Source organism: Xiphias gladius, chromosome 14 (assembly GCF_016859285.1).
Source record: "Xiphias gladius isolate SHS-SW01 ecotype Sanya breed wild chromosome 14, ASM1685928v1, whole genome shotgun sequence".
Lineage (NCBI taxonomy): Eukaryota > Metazoa > Chordata > Actinopteri > Istiophoriformes > Xiphiidae > Xiphias > Xiphias gladius.
The window spans coordinates 15004847-15021874 of record NC_053413.1 but is presented as its reverse complement, the minus strand read 5'-3'; the positions used below and the strand labels follow the sequence as shown (position 1 = coordinate 15021874).

Genomic DNA, 17028 nt, shown 5'->3' with positions numbered 1-17028 from the left:
ACGGAAACTAAAGATATTAGTCAGCAGGCTGCAAACACCACTTCACACCTTGAACCGTGTGGTTGATGATGGTGATGATGATACATGTGCACTCTTCCAATGCTCTTTCAAATGAAGTGGGTAAGATGAATTAATGTCATCAAAATGAAATGCTTTTGATAACAGAGTCCTCAACAGCTGTTTAAAATTGACAAAAAGAAATTTGCAGACAGCCAGCAGTTTCCCCTTCTCCTCAAAACTGGTACTAAAGATGAAATTAATGTCTTTAGCATATGGAAAACACTTCTTACTCAACTACCTCAGACAGATGCTGTAGGCTAGAGTATATAAAAAGTCTTTTTCCATCTCCAGTCTCTAAATATTGATAACCAAGTCTACCTTGAATCAAAAATAATGCTCCAACTATTTATATTCATTATTTTATACCGTACGTTTGATTTTAGAGAAAAACACTTTCTGGATTTTTTTCAGGGGAAACTAATACACCAAGTGCCTATATCCCTGACTGCTCTTTCAAAAAACACGAGTATTGCAGAAGACCTCATTATTTTTTCCTGCATCAGCAAATCTTTCTCCCGGCCAATCACCAGTCAGAAGGGATTCAGTCCTTCCAGCTTTCCACTTGTTGGCTTAGGCAGACAAAAAGGACAACGCTCAATCTGACGCCAAAAACTGCTCCAACCATTTGGGTATGTCTACAGCTGCACTATAGCGTCTTTGTGATTTCCAAATAAATTTGTAGAAAAGAAAATATCTAGTCCATTATTGATAGTCTTAGATGGTCATGTTTCTTCATCTGTGAATGTGGTATCCCTTAATAGTACTTTGAGCCCAATCTGCCTCCATCTGTGAACACACTCCTTCCCACATGCAGTTTGTCAGTGATGTGTAGGTGGGTCTCAATACTCCTCTGTACAAATTCATTCAATTCTCTCTATCCAAACGTGATATATGCCACAGATGACGCTGGCTCTACGTCAGTAGGTACAGTCTTACCATTGCCCACCACATAGTTCCTGTGCCAAATGATATACTGCGTCATTCGGGTAGTTCAGTGTATTGTAACTTAATACTCGAATGAACCTTAGTGAAAGTTCAATCAGAACTACGTTCATGGTCTATTTACCTTCGAGATCGATGCAACCATCCATCCCATTCACCTCCAGTTTTCATTAGAACCAGTGTCCATGGGCCTTTTTCCTACTCTTTAAACATCTCCATCTGTTAGCCTCTCCTGATTAAACAGCTCGTAGCCCGGATGAGAGCTGCTTCATTTGGCAATTGGCAAACCAAATTATGTTGATAACTTAACTACATGCATACATGAAGCATCCTCCTGTACAAAAGTCAAAGTCAGAAATGTTAGAAAAGCCAGATTCAACATATCAGACTCATGATATTGAATTCGATGAATATCTAAATGTTTGGAGTATGTATGTAAACACCGAATACTGGCCTCTCCAAATCCTCTCGAAGTCCGAAGTGCTGGAGAATTAGAAATTTTAATATATGTGCTCAGTGAAAATGTTAAGGGGTTGTATGGGCTAAAAATTCTTTGAATGTGACAGTGTGAATGGGACAGCAGTGTGCGAGTACTAAGTATTATGTATGACATTAGCTTTGCATGAGCTTTGTCATATCTGCAGGTTGTTTCTTCTTGTAAATGTCCATGTGATGTGTATACCAAATTTCATTCCTACAGAGCCACTGAAATGCAGATGTTCTGGTTATGGACAATCACATAATTTCTGCTCCTTTGGGGAGGTAACAGGAAGTTGCCGCACATTCATACGTACACATTTAGATAAAGATGAAGAAAATGGTAGTTACTTTAAAATCATTTTGTGCCATTTACAATACAAACACACCCTTGTGAAGCAATAGCATTTCAACATCTTGCAAACAGGATATAATCTGAGATTATGCCAGCAGTCAACCATGAGATCAGTACTGGTCTGGTGAGTCAGCGGCTGCTAGTTTGAGATACAGAAAACCTGTGACACACCAGATTAGCCTACATGTGCCAAATGTACAGAATCATATTTATCAACTGGCATTAGCACTATTACTGTAGTATGCTAACAGCCTAGTAAAGGCAGGCTTGATTCAGCAACAAATCACCACAGCCATGATGCTGGACATATATCGCCCTCTGCAGGTGGTCAACAGGGAGGTCTCAGTTATGCTTCAGCTCTGCTCTTGGTAGACCAAACTGGATATATGGATTTCAAGATAGCTTTGTAAGATCCAGGAGACTAATCAAAAGTTATTTACTAGCAGCAGGCCTTTCTCTGCTCAATTATAATAAAACTGTAGAAAAGAGAAAGAGGTAATATAACAATTCAATTTATTTTTTCTATTAACATGAACAAACAAAAAACAATCACAATGTTGAAGCTCGGTTCCAGCATGTAATTACTTTAACGAATACAAGAGTATGTTAAGCAAGTTAAGCAAGAGTATGGGACTAATACTTTCTCATACCAAATTTAACTGAGGGAGAGAACTGTAAGAAATTGCCCTCCTTTCCCTCCCCAAACGTAGAAATTATACAATCGCATGCCACAGCTCATAACTTTCAGGATCACAGAAGTAACCTTGAATTCAAAACCATTTTGTAGTGTCTTATTTATGTAGGGGAAATATTAACTGTATAAATGCTAAATTTGGGTATGACTTTCTGATCTCAGTCCCAGGTCAGATACTGTGCTTCACAGCTCAAATCTCAGGTGAATAAACTGGTGGCAACAAGCACTTCCATTGATGAACAATACAGAATCAGGATCAATGATGGATCAAGAGTTGATAGTAAAAAATCTAGAGATCAGTAGTGACCACAGGTGTGACTCCGTGAATGAGTAATGTTGGGCCGAGGTCTCGACTCAACAGGTCCACCTGGTGCAGGTAGGCACAGTAGCGGCTTGTGTCTGCTGGTGGGCGTGGCAAATACAGGAAACGCACAGCAGGCTTAGGGGCTCCATGTCGGTGAATCAGATTGTTCACAGCACAGATATATTCATCTGTTAGATGAGCAGCATTATTGGGGAATGTCTGGATACCCTTTTCATTTTCAGCTTCAGCTTCTTCTCTCTCCATACTCTCTTCATTCTGTGCAGACTCTATTAGATTCCCTCTCTCCCTTCCTCCTTGTCTCTGCCAGTGCAGCGCTACCACCTGGTCCCAAGCCACCATCTGCACCTGGGCTGAGATTCTTAGTTCCTTTAGCATCACCCTGAGTTTCGTCTCCTCCTCTTCCTGCAGACTGCAACCAGCCTCCACACACAGGAAGAGGCGGAGTTTTGCCTGCTTCCAGGCACGGGTCTCTTTAAGCACGCAGGCCAGCTGCAGGAGGAACAGTGAGCAGATGTCGACATAGCCACGGCTGTCTGGTCGAAGCAGATTCAGAGGCCACACATCAACAAAGGGTCCTGTCATGCTTTGGTGGCCTCCAATTTTTCTTTCTGACCCCAAGACCTCTTCACGGTTGAACTGGTTGAAGTAACGAGCCAGTGTCACATTCTTCCCCATTTTTACAGCGTCAGCAATCACTGACACATATTCCTCTTCCTGAAGGTCTTTGGCTTCCTCAGCAGCCCGCACATTGGGGAAGAAGGGGGACCTTTGGTCTCCAGGGTCTTTGGTTGGACAGACTGCATCTAAGCCATAGCCTGTAGACACAAGAATTTTACCTTGGAGGTGGTCTTGAGGGGTGCAGTCATCATAGAAACCCAAGACAATGGTGTTTGGCCTCATTCCACCTAGAAGCAAGCATATGTATGAAATGTGCATTTTGGATAACAACTGTAAGCTTTGTAATACATTATCAAAGTCCAGTGATGGAAAACTGACATCACCGTACAGCAATAAGGTAAACTTGCCTACCAAATCCTGTAATGAAAAGCAGGTTCTGAACTCCGTGTCGAATAGAGTCAGCCAGGGTAAGGTTGACAAATGCCTTGATGTTTAGATGGTCCACTAGAGACAGCCAGGAATCGTAATGGCTCTGCAAAGGATCAGAGGGCAACTCATCTGCAGAGAGAAGAGACCCATCATTCAATGGCAGTATGTGTTGGTTGTGAGTTACCAGTAGGGGGGGGGGGGGGGGGTTTAATAAGTTTCTCTGGACATTTTTATACTTTAACCTCATTGTGAAAACTCATTAGAAATCATTGCAACTGATATGTAGGAAGCTTACCATGACTGTTGTTCTCGTCAAAGGCTTTAACTATCAACTATTAAAAAGCCACCTCTAAAGGCTTCAATAGCTTTAAAGCACACAGAGGGCTCAATACTATAAATGTTAATTTTGCCCGTCTCCTACCTAAAAATTCATACCTAGTAAACCCAGCCTTACATGTCCCAGTACATAGAGGCCACTTTTCTTCAAGTCATTAATGAAGGTCATGAGACCTGTACAGCTGCGAGGATTTGCCACCATCAGCAAGACCTGGGGCCTCCAGAACTTCACGTGGTCTTTACGCACATCCAACATCAACAGGTACTTACGTACCTGAGTGAATGAAAAGTGGGATGTGGTGATTTATTTAGTCATGGAAATTTTTTTAATAATATTGCTTTATGTGAGAAAGATGGTTTGTTTTTTGCACCTGGTGGAAGATGAGAGCCTGGCTGATGTATCCCCAGTTGCTGATGGGACCAAGGTAGTGGATAAGCATCACGAGCAGCAGCATAAAGGCTATGCTGGCAAAGGCATAAATGGCACTGATCAGGAACATCATGACCAGGCAGCCAAGGATGCCCAGTGTGCAAGTATGCCAGGTAAAACAACGGAATGAGGGTCTACATTTAAAAAAAAAAAAAAAAAAAAAAAAATTAGGAGAATGACAGGATATGGAATAAAAATGATTTTTAATTATGTTTTTGTAAATAAAATCCAGAATAGAAAACTTCGCTTACTACAGCATCTTACACTTTACCTGAAGTTTGGTGCAGAAGCCCATTCGAGAGCCAAACAGGCCAGGTTCACAGCAGCATAGACCAACAGGAAGAAGATAGTTACAATACCAGCTATGGTGTTCAATTTACCAGCAAACAGCACCACCTAGTGGGAGGAATAAAGAACATTCATTTGGCTTACACTCTCCATTCAAAGCACCACTTAAAAAGGAACAGCTGTGTAAAACACAAGAGGCTCTAAAGACTAGGCTGTTAGAGATTTACCAAAATGACCACCTACGAATTTATTTTGTTGTTGTTAATTCAGTTTTAGTACAGAAAAGTAGTTTTAGCTGCTTAGATCTTATTCACGTTGGAACATTTTAAACTAACAATTCAAATATGTAATAAATCTAGCAATACATCTGAGCCGGCTTTGGCACACACATTAGTGTAACTGGGAACAATGTATACAAACAATATAGCTCCCTAAATCTAGACTACATGGGAAGCTTCAGAACCCTGGTGTCGCTTGACCAATATAAACCATAACAATAAACAACTTTACTGGTTCTTATTACAGCTATATTATACACGTCCATGACTTTGCTTGAAAATTAAAGCAACATAAAATGTTACAAACCTTGTTTATCTAGCTAATATGCTGAGGCTAAATATGGTAGTGAAATGAATGGTTCACTTACTAGTGTAAAAAGGACAGTACCCTGCTCTGTCTCCCTGGCAAAACCTTTCAAGCTTTTAGTGCTATTCATTTGACAAACGTTCAGCAAATCCGAAGCCAAGCACGACAACACACAAAATGTTTTCACCGCTGAGTGGTAGGGGAGGATCAGACAATCCAGATCTTAGCTGCTAATATATCTGTCTCCATTCCAGCTCTAAAAAGCAGTGGCAATATGCAGTATAATGTAAATGTTACTGCAATTGCAGTAACAGTGTATTATAAAATTAGGGCAAGAATGTTCAGACTTTTTCCACCCCACTACTGAAAGGGATGCCTCCCATTGCTTTTACACATTAGAACCAGAAAGCGAAACTACAACTAAAGAAAAACAATTTGGGTGTAGAGGGCTGTAATTTCTCATCATCAGTTTAATTTTTTTATTACTGCCCTTACTGTTGATATTCCTTCTTCAGGCATTATTTCCAGGGGTTATGGGTAGCTGTCTATGCACAATGGTGAAAAAAAAAATAAAAATATCCATTTGGAGTGTGGCTAAACAGACATAGAAGCCAAAATTTTGAAATGGGTCACTAGTGAAAAGCACAGTATAAAAAGGAAGGTGAAAGAGCAATACGAACAGGAAGGTGCTGACTAAACGGGCAAGGGAAGTGACAGTTTGAGCTTAAGCAGAGCTCAAGTGGAGTCGCTGTAGACTAAGCACAGGAAAATTGTCATAACTCCTTGTATACATTGTAATATCCTACCTGTACAAGCAACCAGGAGACCAGCACAGAGGCCCAAGGGTTCCCACTCCGAGATGTTTTCCTCGCTAGAGCCAGGACACCACCTGTGGAGATTTACAGTCCTGGTTGAAATTATTGGCACCCTTGAATTTTAAGTACAGAATTTAGAATATCTTCAGAAATAAATGCAAACTAAACCAGTTTTGTATAATCAGAATATTTAATAAAATGTCCAAAGTTACTGAACAACAAAAAGCTTTCATATAGTGAAATAAAAAAAGATAGACATGAAATGCATTCTTGACACAATTACCAGTGTTTACCTGACCTGAATTTACCAATGAATGGTGGTTTTACTGCATTAAAGGGGCTGATTGTTTCCATATTCTTTTTATCACACTGGCTGAGACAAGTGAGCTGTCTGAGAGCACCAGAAATGCTACCATAAGAAAACATAACAAATCGAAAGGCAATCGCCAAATATTGTGAAATCCTTGTTTCAACAGTTTGTAATGTTAAACAAGTTTCACAGTCATAAAACTGTTAAGACGCTTCCAAGGAAGTGGAGCTAAGAAGAAACTCAATGAGTAAAGTTTGAAGTTTGATATGAGGAGAGAAAAAACACCACGCATGACATCTAAAGAGCTTTAGAGTTACCTGGAGCAATCCGGAGGGGTGGTTTCAGCTTGTACCATACACCACACACTAAACCAAGTAGGGCTCCATGGGCAAGAGCAAGGAGGACACCAGTATTGAAAGACTCAAAATGGCAAGACTAATGTTTGCAAAAACTTTCATAGACAACCCACAGTCTTTCTGGGATAATGTTCTATGGACAGATGAAAACAAAGTAGAGGTCTTTGGGAATGCAGTACATCAGTTTCTTTATAGACGACAAATTGAAGCCCATAAGGAAAAGACGACCCTACCTACTGTAAAACATGGTGGAGGTTCCATCATGCTGTGGGGTTGCTTTGCTGCCTCTGGAAGCACTGAATGTATTTTTATTATTTTTAATTGTTTTAAACTGGGCAGTAATGAGTCCCGACCTTAATCCCATTGAAAACCTTTGTAGAGAGCTGAAATCTGCCATTGCAAAAAGGACTCTTGCAGACTTAAAAGAGCTTGAATGCATGGCAATGGAAGAGTGGCAGTACTCACTAGACGGCTACAAAAAACATTGAGGCTGCTATTGTTGCCAAACGTTCTGCAACCAAATATTAATGAAGGGTGCCAATAATTGTATTGGGGTAAATTCTGTGTTTACATTATTTCACTATTATGCAAGTTTTGTTTTTTATATTTATTTTTGTGTCCAGTAACTTTGGACATTTAATTAAAAATATTTTGATTATACAAAATTGGTCAATTTGCATTCATTTCTGAAGATATTCTAAATTCTGCACTTAAAATTCAGGGGTTCCAATAATTTCAAACAGGACTCTATAACATTAACAAAAACAGCCACTCTCTATCCGTTATTTCTCAGCGTGCTAAATCAGATGAACTGAGTCATCCTGCACTCGTCCTTAAGCCAAAGACACAATGAGGGGATTTTTTTTCTTCTGAGAAAGTCAACACTGCAAGCCATCTGTTATCAAATGATGCTTTCCAAATTAACATGCCTGCACTAGGAAAAACGAGAAATTATGAAATAACTCAATTTCTCACATTTGAGACGTAGGTTATGATTATTAAAAATGTTGACTCCGCTTTATAGAAGACCAGCTGTAGTTGGATATGCTTTCATTTACTCTGGATCATCTATTTAAGCCTGGTCATAACCTAACTATCAAGATTCGTGATTAAATCCCTTTCACCACAGGAATAGAGGCCACATCAGCTAAAAACCCACTCTGCCAATTAACATAAAATCATTTGCTGCTCTTTAGTATGTAATTCTTAATGTTAGGGACAATGGGCAATATATTTTAACCAAAAATCTGGCAGCAGGACACAAGGTCAAGAATCTCACCAAACAGGTTGTCTTTGGACAGAGCATATAGGATCCTGGAGGCTCCTATCAGATTACTCATGGCAGCAGACATAGTGGAGGAGTAAATCCCGACTGTCACCAGGGGCGGCCATATATTGATGTCTCCCAGGAAACTGTAGTCTCTTTGGAGTAGGTGACTAGGAATGATGGATAAAATTCCAAATATGAAATGAGTCAATGTACTAAATAACTGATTCGGCAGGTTACCACATTATTTTAAATCAATTAACATGTCTGAAAACAAAATAAATCCATGAGTAAAATCTCAAACTACAACTAAGATATTCTATCTCTGAAATAGACAGCAAAAATATGCAAAAGAAAAAGTGCTTGAATGCAGCAACTTCTTTTGAATAATCCTCCATTAAATATTTACGTGACCACAGTGTTATTGGCAAATTTTTTACAGATCAGACTTTGATGCCAATGACACCTACAGAAACATTTGTTATATTGCTGCTTATTTGTGCTAGTTGTATTTAAAGTGTGTTTGTCTGCATGTGTGTGTCTAACCGGTCACAGGACCATGCAGCCAGCAGACTAAGCAGATTGTATGTGATGAAAGTTATAAGGACAGCCGCAAGAGTTCCTCTTGGGATGGAATAGCTGGGGTTTTTCAGATCACCTGCAAAACACATTAAAAGTTTATATATACTTTGTCTTGAATTAAGGGCTGGATCCACTAAAATCTGTATTTCCTGTTCCAGTTACATGTCCCCTCATCAAATGTTGCTGAGAAAAGCAGCTTTCTTCTGCCAAAGTTTGACAAATGAAACTCGCATTTCCCTCAGCATCTCATAATCTGTTGTGTGCTGGTCAGTTGTTTCAAGGTTCAATCAGGTGATCCTCATCCACTTACCAAATATCACACGTTGGTCACTTGTCAGTGGTAAAATAAATCTCATGAAGCAGAAATAATTACTGAAAAGTCTAAAAATAAATAAATAAATAAATACAAATCATAAATTTCAATTACTGTCATCCTAAGCAGCCTGGACATGTTGAATAATCAGGACATTAGAGAAATAGAAATAGATATATTTATTATTTATCTGACCACCATTTGCAACCTATCCATCATGTGCTTACGTTAAATGTCCGATATTACAGTATAATGTAAACCTGTCCCAGTTTACAACTGGTATTAACACTTTGTTGGCTGTTTAAGGGCAGCTTTTTGGTGCTAAACTTGGAAATGTTTGTACTTCGTGTTTGTTCATGTTGATGAGCATCGCATGAATGCATCCTTAGTTCTGGGCCCTATGAGGCTGGACCATCTGATTGGGAGAGGAGATGCAGATACCTTGATGGGCTTTGGGTTTTGTGATTGTCACATAATCCAGCCCCTGAATTGAGAAAAAACTATGGGTTCCTTCCTTCTTCTAGTGGCACACAGCAAGATATAATAAAAAAAAAAAAAAAAAAACTTTTGTTTGCCCTTCCACTGTTTATTTATTGAAGTTATTTTAAACACCATCTTACCTGACATGTTGGAGCCTGCCATGATTCCAGTGCAGCCATTGAACATGACAGCAAACACAGTGGCAAAACTCATCATGGCTCCGGTGGTGTAGTCTGCTGTGTAACTGGCTAGAAGGAGTTACAGGAGGCTTGATGATTCATACATATCAGATCACCTGTTCAAACAGGGATCTACAGCATATTCGATACAGCATATTTTTATGCAGTCTGCTTGAACAGATCAAAGTCCTGAGCTAACTAATCAGAACTGATATTGTAAGTTTTTTTCACCGCAGGTCCAACATTGTTTAAAAAGACTTCAGAGCCTATGAAATGTGCATCCATTACATTTTACAATATAACGGTAACATGTCCCACTCTTACGCAATAGGTTGCCCTTCAAGGTGTGGAGCCGGAAACCAGTATAATTGGCGGTGGTCAGGCTGGTGCTATTTAGAACAGAAGTATCTGGCAGAAAAACCATAACAGGCCCCACAATGAAGAAACTGACGAATATGGAAGCCAGGACTGTCATGACTATGATGAAAATGATAAAGGTGGCTTTGGCATAGATGTGGGCTCCCACCTGTGATGACAAACATGGTGCATTGAGGAATTAGTGGCACATATCATATATCTAGATAAGCATTTTTGTCCCCCTTGCAACAGGTTGGCGACATCAGTCAGTATATGGCCAGAGCATTTGTCCATCAAACATCTTGGTCCAAAGCTAGATATGAAAAACAGACAGCAATAAAATTTGATTCGGCCATTTATGGACCAGTGATGAGTAATAAAATATTTGCTGAACCTCTGACTTTAACCCTTGAACCAATGTCAAGTTCGGGTTTTCGCTTGATTGTCAGGTTGGTCCGAGACCAAGGATCTACACAATTTTTATAAACCCAAGAGGGGTGAAAAAATGTATCTAATTTAAAAAAAAATAAATAAAATGAAAATAATGACATCTCACCAAGCAGACAATGAAACACAGGAAGAGCAGGACAGTACCATAAAGCACAGACCACCAGTATCCTGAAGGCAACACCTGATGATGACCTGCAACAGCTGCAGCACCCTCTGAGAAGTGACATTAAAAAAGGGTTAATCAATGTATCAACACACACGTCCCTGGATGTTGCATCATGTCCAAATGGGCTTTACCTTCAGGGATGCCAAAGACAGACACGATAGCCTCAACCAGACCCAAAATGTAGAGAGCACTGCCGCACACATTGGCAAAGAAAAACATGATCCCAATGCTGCCGCCAAACTCTGGACCCAGGGCTCGGCTGATCATGTCTGGGGATGCAAGTTGAGGAATTTCTGACTCCAAATTCATAAATGTAAACCACGTAAGACTGGACACAATATTTCATCTAATAAAGACTGAAGAATCAACCACTAGTGAGAATTACACCAAGAGGAAACCTTTGCCATCTGTGGATAAAGAAAATCATGGGGAGAATTTCAGTCCAGGGACATCTTTTGTCCATTCAATAGTCAGTCTTCAACACAAACACACAAGTAAGGTTTTTAGGCTAGAGCCCAAGTCTCTCTCAGCAGTAAAGGATACAGTAGGCGCCTCCAGCGTCTACAGCTCCATTGGTGGAGATGGCGGACACAGAAAGCACAGTCATGGTGATAATGAAGTAGGCCACCAGGAACATGGCAATAGACTGATAGAGCCCTGCTTGACCCACAACAAATCCTGCAAAAAGTAGGAGGAAATCTTTTATTTATAATGTAGCCTAATGTTTATCTCAGGCCTACCGCATTACTATTGTTTGCTGAGTAACATGCTGAAACTTTTTCTCAACAGCTCTATTCCATCATTTAGATATGGATGAAAATAATGCTTAAATGATTAGGTGATTCATCGTTTAGTTGTTCAACAGAAAACTTAACAAGTCTGAAAAATATATTACTTGTTTCAGTTATTTCTCAAGCAGTGTGTCAAAACCTTTTCTTCCAGATTCTTAAATTTGAAAAAAATTGCTGCTTTTCACTGTATTATAAATCGTAGTAAACCGACTCTTTGAATTTGGTACAGTTAATAGGACCAAATACGCAAAATGAAGATGTCACCCTCTGCTTCAGAAACAGTTTTGCATCATTTTATCGACTAGCTAGATATGTTGATCCTTCTGGCTGCAGTCCCTGAAAACACAAGCCAAGCAAAATTTCAATAAGTATTTTTTTCAAGTGAAATCAGTTGAGATAGCATTTGTATTTTACCAAGACCCTATTGAATTGATCTAATTCAGTGAGAGCTGCAACAATTAGTTAACTAAATTAACTGAACTGTCGATCAACAGAAAATTAATCAGCAACTATTTTTTAATCAACTAATCTAAAAATGCCAAATGTGAGGGATTAGATGCTTTTTGTTTTCATACATGATAGGAAACTGAATCTCTCTTGAGTTTGGACAAAACGTGACGTTTAAAAGACTCAGTTTGAGCTGTGGGAACTTATAATGGGCATTATTTATTTTGACAAAACGATTACTTAACTAATCGAGGAAATAACGATTGAGATAACAGATTATTCGATAACGAAAACAATCTCATTTGGTTGCAGCCCTAAACTCGCCTACTGCTAGCCTGGGGTAAATTGAGCGAAGGCAACAATTTCCCCCGAAGATTTATTCCTGTAAAAAATTCCTGTAAAAGCGTTTCTTTTAGTACTTCTATAGTGGAAGACCCCTACTCACCGATTCGCAGGAAGACGACGACGCTGAACATGGACAGTAAAGTTGGTATGACCACTCCAAACACCACTCCGAGCTTTCGGGCGGTTTTGTCCTTGGACCGTCGACCGTCTCTGTCCGCCTTGGCCCGGCTGTGTTGGGCTACATCTCTCGGCTCCGGACCGGTGCTGGTGGTGAGTCGGTAATGTAGAAGTGGAGCCTTTTCTGACATGGCGGTTAAGTTAACGGCAATTAACGGCGACTGCAGCGTCGACTGAAAAACCCTTAAAGCGCACGTGCTCAACTAAAATCTAACCTCTAAAGTGTTGTAGCTATGGTGATATCTACCAGCGTTAGCTACCTGGTTAGCCGCCATTCACCTCCGTATGCCCCCCTATACCAGGCCCGGCTCACCTTCTGCAGGTAACGGCGATCTACTAATGAGCTGGAAAATGACGTTGCTTCCCGTAATTGGCTCATCCAATCACTCAGCATTTCAGCCTTGATTGATATCCGCCGGCTAATTTGTTTACGCGCTGTATCTGTTGACAGCATTTAGCAAATAACTAGCCTACCTAAAAGCAAAACAACCATCTACCTAACTAACCCAGCTAACAAACTAACCCAGCTGAAATACAAAAAAAAAAAAAAAAAAGTCACGAATAATTAAATAATGGGTTGAATGATTCTGATAGTTTATTGCATTTTATATTGCAAAGATTTTGTCTCATCTTAAACAGCATTCGTATTGGTATAGTGTTGCAAAAATGTCCTTAGATACAAAATCTGGGCATTTACATTTACAGACATTCACAAAGAAACCGAAGCTTTCCTGAATTGAAAAAAAAGCAATACATAGGAACATGCACACATCTACAGCAAAGCATAACCTTTAAAAAAAAAATGTAAACAGAAATAAGATCTGAAAGTGCAATGAAAATAAACAAAAATCTGATCACTATATTTATACCAGAAAGATACGGCAGTATTTTCCAGTCATCATTATTCTTCAGTAAGTGTTTTTGATAAGTAGCCCATATACGATTTCTAATTTAATGTGCAATGACTGTCTGGCGCTATTAGCATAGTAACCACTTTGCAAGACCTTTGTACCACTGATTAAGGAGCAAAACAAATCTGTCCTGAAAACATGAATTCAAAAAACCAAGTTGACGTTTTGGTTCTGGCCATGTGATCAAACTGGAGAACAGTCTCTAACATGAAACAGTCTTTTAGATTTTGATCATTTTGCATACAGTGGAGACTTGGAGAAGCTGCCGGTGAGCTACATGGAAACAGAGAAGCTACTTGCCTTTTGGAAGATTGCAGGCTTGAATTTTTTTCAGAAGCCTAAAACCAAATATAAAGCATCCTTAGCTTTATGTAGAATTTTACGTAGAACTGCCCATCCTATCATACATTCATTTGTCCATGATGCTCATCATCACAGACATATTGCTGTCTTTTATTTTCCTCTACTTATCCAGATGTAGTTCCTGTCAGTAACCAGCAGAAATGGGTGTATTTCTGTTTTTTTACCCTTAAAGAGTATGAGTCTACATAAGGTAGAAGAGCACACCTTTTACACATGAGAATTTTGAGAAAGGGTGAGGAGAAAATCCAGATCAGTCCTGCCATTTTGCACTAGTGGACCTTATTGACTTGGGCCTCCAGTAGAGTTGAAATCATCACCCATTTGTGAAGAATAATGGATCCACTGAAGTTGTTTTTGTGTCACTGGTAAGTGCATCTGTCTTCCAGTTTAACCATGAACAGCTCCAGTTTGCCTGAGATCAGTTGGTTGTAGCTCAACAGGATTGCGCTCAGACTCTGGGAGCTTCCAGGCACACAAGACAATAATGGACTCACCACTGGCCCCTGCTGGAAAACACAATAATGAAGATAATGTTAAAATGAACAGAAAGAATATGAACAAAAGTGAGAAATGGTGGCTGGACATCAAACCAAAAGGGAGGGTGACAAAACACCCAACATTTCAAAAATGTCACTATTTACTGATAAAAACTGATTCTTGACAGCAGAAATCCACAAATTAACTTCCCAAATTTGAAAAATATGTAAAACACCGATAACAGGACATCAAGCTTGCACTTGTGTGACTTTTGAAAAAACTGTCTCCCTGGGAAAGTATGCGCTGCTATCTTCATCTTGTCCTGAGGAAGGAAGGCTCGGGGTCACACAACATAATATCATCACCCCCAAGGCACAGACAATCCAGAGAGCCACAGACTTATGAGAAACCAGGATATTTCCACACCAGAGGAAACTGATAGTGCCTCTGAATCAAATACAAACCAGTCTTAGAAAAGCCCATCAACATGTTTTCAGTTACTACGTGCAAATTTTGTGTTTGTGTGTGAGTGACAGAGACAGATTGAGCCCAGTTATCTTTGATTTGGTCGTTTGCAGGTCAAAAGGCATGTAGGCGTGTAGGTTAAAGTCAAAAGTGAAAATTTCCTAGAAGTTTCCTAGACAGTGAAGTGCTGTTTTAACAGGATGTCAGTGTCTATATTTAACTGTAAATTAGGATCTTCTTGACAGTGAAATATGCCCATTCAAATGGTAACATGAATTCAAGACATCCAGAAACTTTGCAACCAAATTTATAGCTATTTTAACCTCACATTGACACTCCCTTTTTTGACACACAAATAACCAAATCAGTGCTCACTGGGGATGCTTATACACTTGTTTGCACGTACACCATGAAAGCCTCTTACACTCAGATGAAGGTGTGTGAGAATGACCAGGTAGTTGTTGATGTTGTTCTCCAACCTCTGTAGTATTGAAGCACCACATCCTGGCTGACTCAGGGCCCTCACAACCTTCACACTTTCAATAAGAAGCCTTAAGGATGCAACTATGTCTCCTCGCTTCTCCTGGTGCTACAGTAACACATATACAGAAAAAGAAAGGCAACGAAATCTGTTTTTAGAGAGAATGATTAAAAACAAGGTAGACCGCTAAAATCCAAAGTAAACAAGTAATAAATCCACTATGGTGGAGGATTTTGTATTCATACAATTGCCAACATACTGATTTGTTTTCCCAAGATGCTACATGAAGCTCTGTGCACGGTAGCTGAACCGGTGTGGAGAGGGTCATGATGCCATTGCAGTCACTCTGCCAAGGAGGAGACATGGAGAAGAGGTGACAGAAGCCAGACAAAACGGGGACAACAGAGACACAGACTGATGGGAGACTACAGGTAACAACAGATAAACAGAAAGAACAGATACATCAGCCCAGCTGGTGGAAGAGAGATGGAGAAATGTTGGGAAAATGTATCTCTCAACTGCAAAGAAACTCAGTTATATACTCACCAGTGCACTCTCCATTTCTGCCACAATATTCATAGCCCTCCTGGCGGATCTGTTACACACAAAGTCTATGGGTTTGGTCTCAGCATCCCACACCTCAGAGGCTACCATACAGAGCAGCAGGAGTCCTGGACCAATACATAAGCACACCCTGAAGCTGAGGCGCCACAAGCCACCTTATTCACTTTATAGCACTTCCACTTCTTCATGAGTAAAACTTTGATTAGTTTAGGCTCACTACTCACTGCTTAAAGCCATGCCCTGCTTGGCCTCTCCCGATGAGTCCACATTTGTTCCATTAAGAGATCTGCCAGGTGGAAAATGCCCTGTGTCCACTGTAGCGTCTCGTAAAGAGGAGCTGTGTATCCTTTTTGTCTTCTCACCACTTGATTTCCAACCTTCTCATTCAATGGTGGGAAGTGCGAGTGTTATCTAGCCTGAGAGCAGGATGCGCTCCAACTTTCCTGCTGCGCAGCATAACAAAATGGTATAGACTGAAATGAAATTTCTTTGATTGCTATTAGCGGGACTATTGTGGTTCTTGTTTGGCCAGAGTTGGCTTCTGGAGTGTTCAAGGGACAGCATGCTTGCTCACCAAAAGGTTAATGATTTATTATTGTGAAAGACTCAATTTACACAGCTGATATCAAATCCAATCACTACTGTTGCAGGCTATTTGCTTTTTGTCAAGGTTTGTTCTGGCCAATGCAGGTAGCAGCTTGAGTTCATATAATTCACAAAAGTGATGTCAGAGGGAGCTTCACAGCCCACACACAGCATGTGGGTGTGTGTGAGGTCTGTGGTTGTGCAGCCTGTGTGTGTTGACTTATCTGTCTGACATAATGCATGTACCTGACTTAGAGAAGAGTGGGGGTTTTTTTTATCAAAATTTAAACACCCACAACCCTGTGTCGAAGGTTGCTGGCAAGCCAGATTGTTTTCACATTTAGGTTCATAAAAGCTTACACAATAAGTTCAAACCTTTTTTTTTTTTCTTGTAACGTTTGTCGTGATAATTACACTTCAATTTTGACCATGCGGTATTGTCTATTTTAAAAGGCATGTGGTCTTTGTAGGCAGGACAAGGTGAAAACACTGCCAACGTGATTATCCATCCGAGGTTCGTTTAATAGCCTTAGTGGCTGTATTTATCACCCAGTACGAGGAGTGAACAAACGGTCTTCACCCGGATACAGACAGTCATCCAGGGGGGC

At 40.1% G+C, this 17028-nt stretch overlaps 2 protein-coding genes across 5 annotated transcripts; both read right to left on the bottom strand.

Annotated features, from left to right (window-relative positions):
• Positions 1 to 2330: 2330 nt before the first annotated feature.
• LOC120799249 (solute carrier family 12 member 9-like) lies at positions 2331 to 12950 on the bottom strand. 3 transcript variants are annotated; one of them, XM_040144268.1, is made up of 14 exons: positions 12498 to 12949; positions 11358 to 11492; positions 10946 to 11083; positions 10793 to 10861; positions 10166 to 10249; positions 9803 to 9910; positions 8834 to 8945; positions 8300 to 8457; positions 6346 to 6428; positions 4938 to 5062; positions 4608 to 4800; positions 4336 to 4510; positions 3883 to 4029; positions 2331 to 3758 (listed from the first exon to the last, which is right to left on the bottom strand). In XM_040144268.1, exons 1-14 carry the CDS (start codon positions 12703 to 12705, stop codon positions 2818 to 2820), a joined length of 2676 nt encoding a protein of 891 aa, XP_040000202.1. In that variant the 5' UTR covers positions 12706 to 12949; the 3' UTR covers positions 2331 to 2817. The 3 variants fall into 3 exon arrangements, with proteins under 3 accessions (XP_040000202.1, XP_040000201.1, XP_040000203.1); XM_040144267.1 differs by having other exon boundaries at positions 10166 to 10367; positions 10755 to 10861; positions 12498 to 12948; XM_040144269.1 differs by having other exon boundaries at positions 3604 to 3758; positions 3879 to 4029; positions 10166 to 10367; positions 10755 to 10861; positions 12498 to 12950.
• A 226-nt stretch (positions 12951 to 13176) lies between these two features.
• Positions 13177 to 16358, bottom strand: thpo (thrombopoietin). 2 transcript variants are annotated; one of them, XM_040144107.1, is made up of 5 exons: positions 16060 to 16358; positions 15818 to 15942; positions 15531 to 15617; positions 15215 to 15379; positions 13177 to 14354 (listed from the first exon to the last, which is right to left on the bottom strand). In XM_040144107.1, exons 1-5 carry the CDS (start codon positions 16070 to 16072, stop codon positions 14208 to 14210), a joined length of 537 nt encoding a protein of 178 aa, XP_040000041.1. In that variant the 5' UTR covers positions 16073 to 16358; the 3' UTR covers positions 13177 to 14207. The 2 variants fall into 2 exon arrangements, with proteins under 2 accessions (XP_040000041.1, XP_040000042.1); XM_040144108.1 differs by having other exon boundaries at positions 13177 to 14351.
• Positions 16359 to 17028: the final 670 nt, after the last annotated feature.

Excerpts from the sequence above, each read along its gene's own strand:
- LOC120799249 (XM_040144267.1), bottom strand. The coding sequence starts at position 12,705 with ATGTCAGAAAAGGCTCCACTTCTACATTACCGACTCACCACCAGCACC. Across the intron at positions 8,458-8,833 it reads GCTGCATGGTCCTGTGACCG|TCACCTACTCCAAAGAGACT; the intron begins GTTAGACACACA and ends CATCATTCCTAG. Across the intron at positions 6,429-8,299 it reads GTCCAAAGACAACCTGTTTG|GTGGTGTCCTGGCTCTAGCG; the intron begins GTGAGATTCTTG and ends AAATCTCCACAG.
- thpo (XM_040144107.1), bottom strand. Across the intron at positions 15,380-15,530 it reads CATCTTGGGAAAACAAATCA|CACCAGGAGAAGCGAGGAGA; the intron begins GTATGTTGGCAA and ends GTGTTACTGTAG. Across the intron at positions 14,355-15,214 it reads TCACACACCTTCATCTGAGT|CAGGGGCCAGTGGTGAGTCC; the intron begins GTAAGAGGCTTT and ends TGTGTTTTCCAG.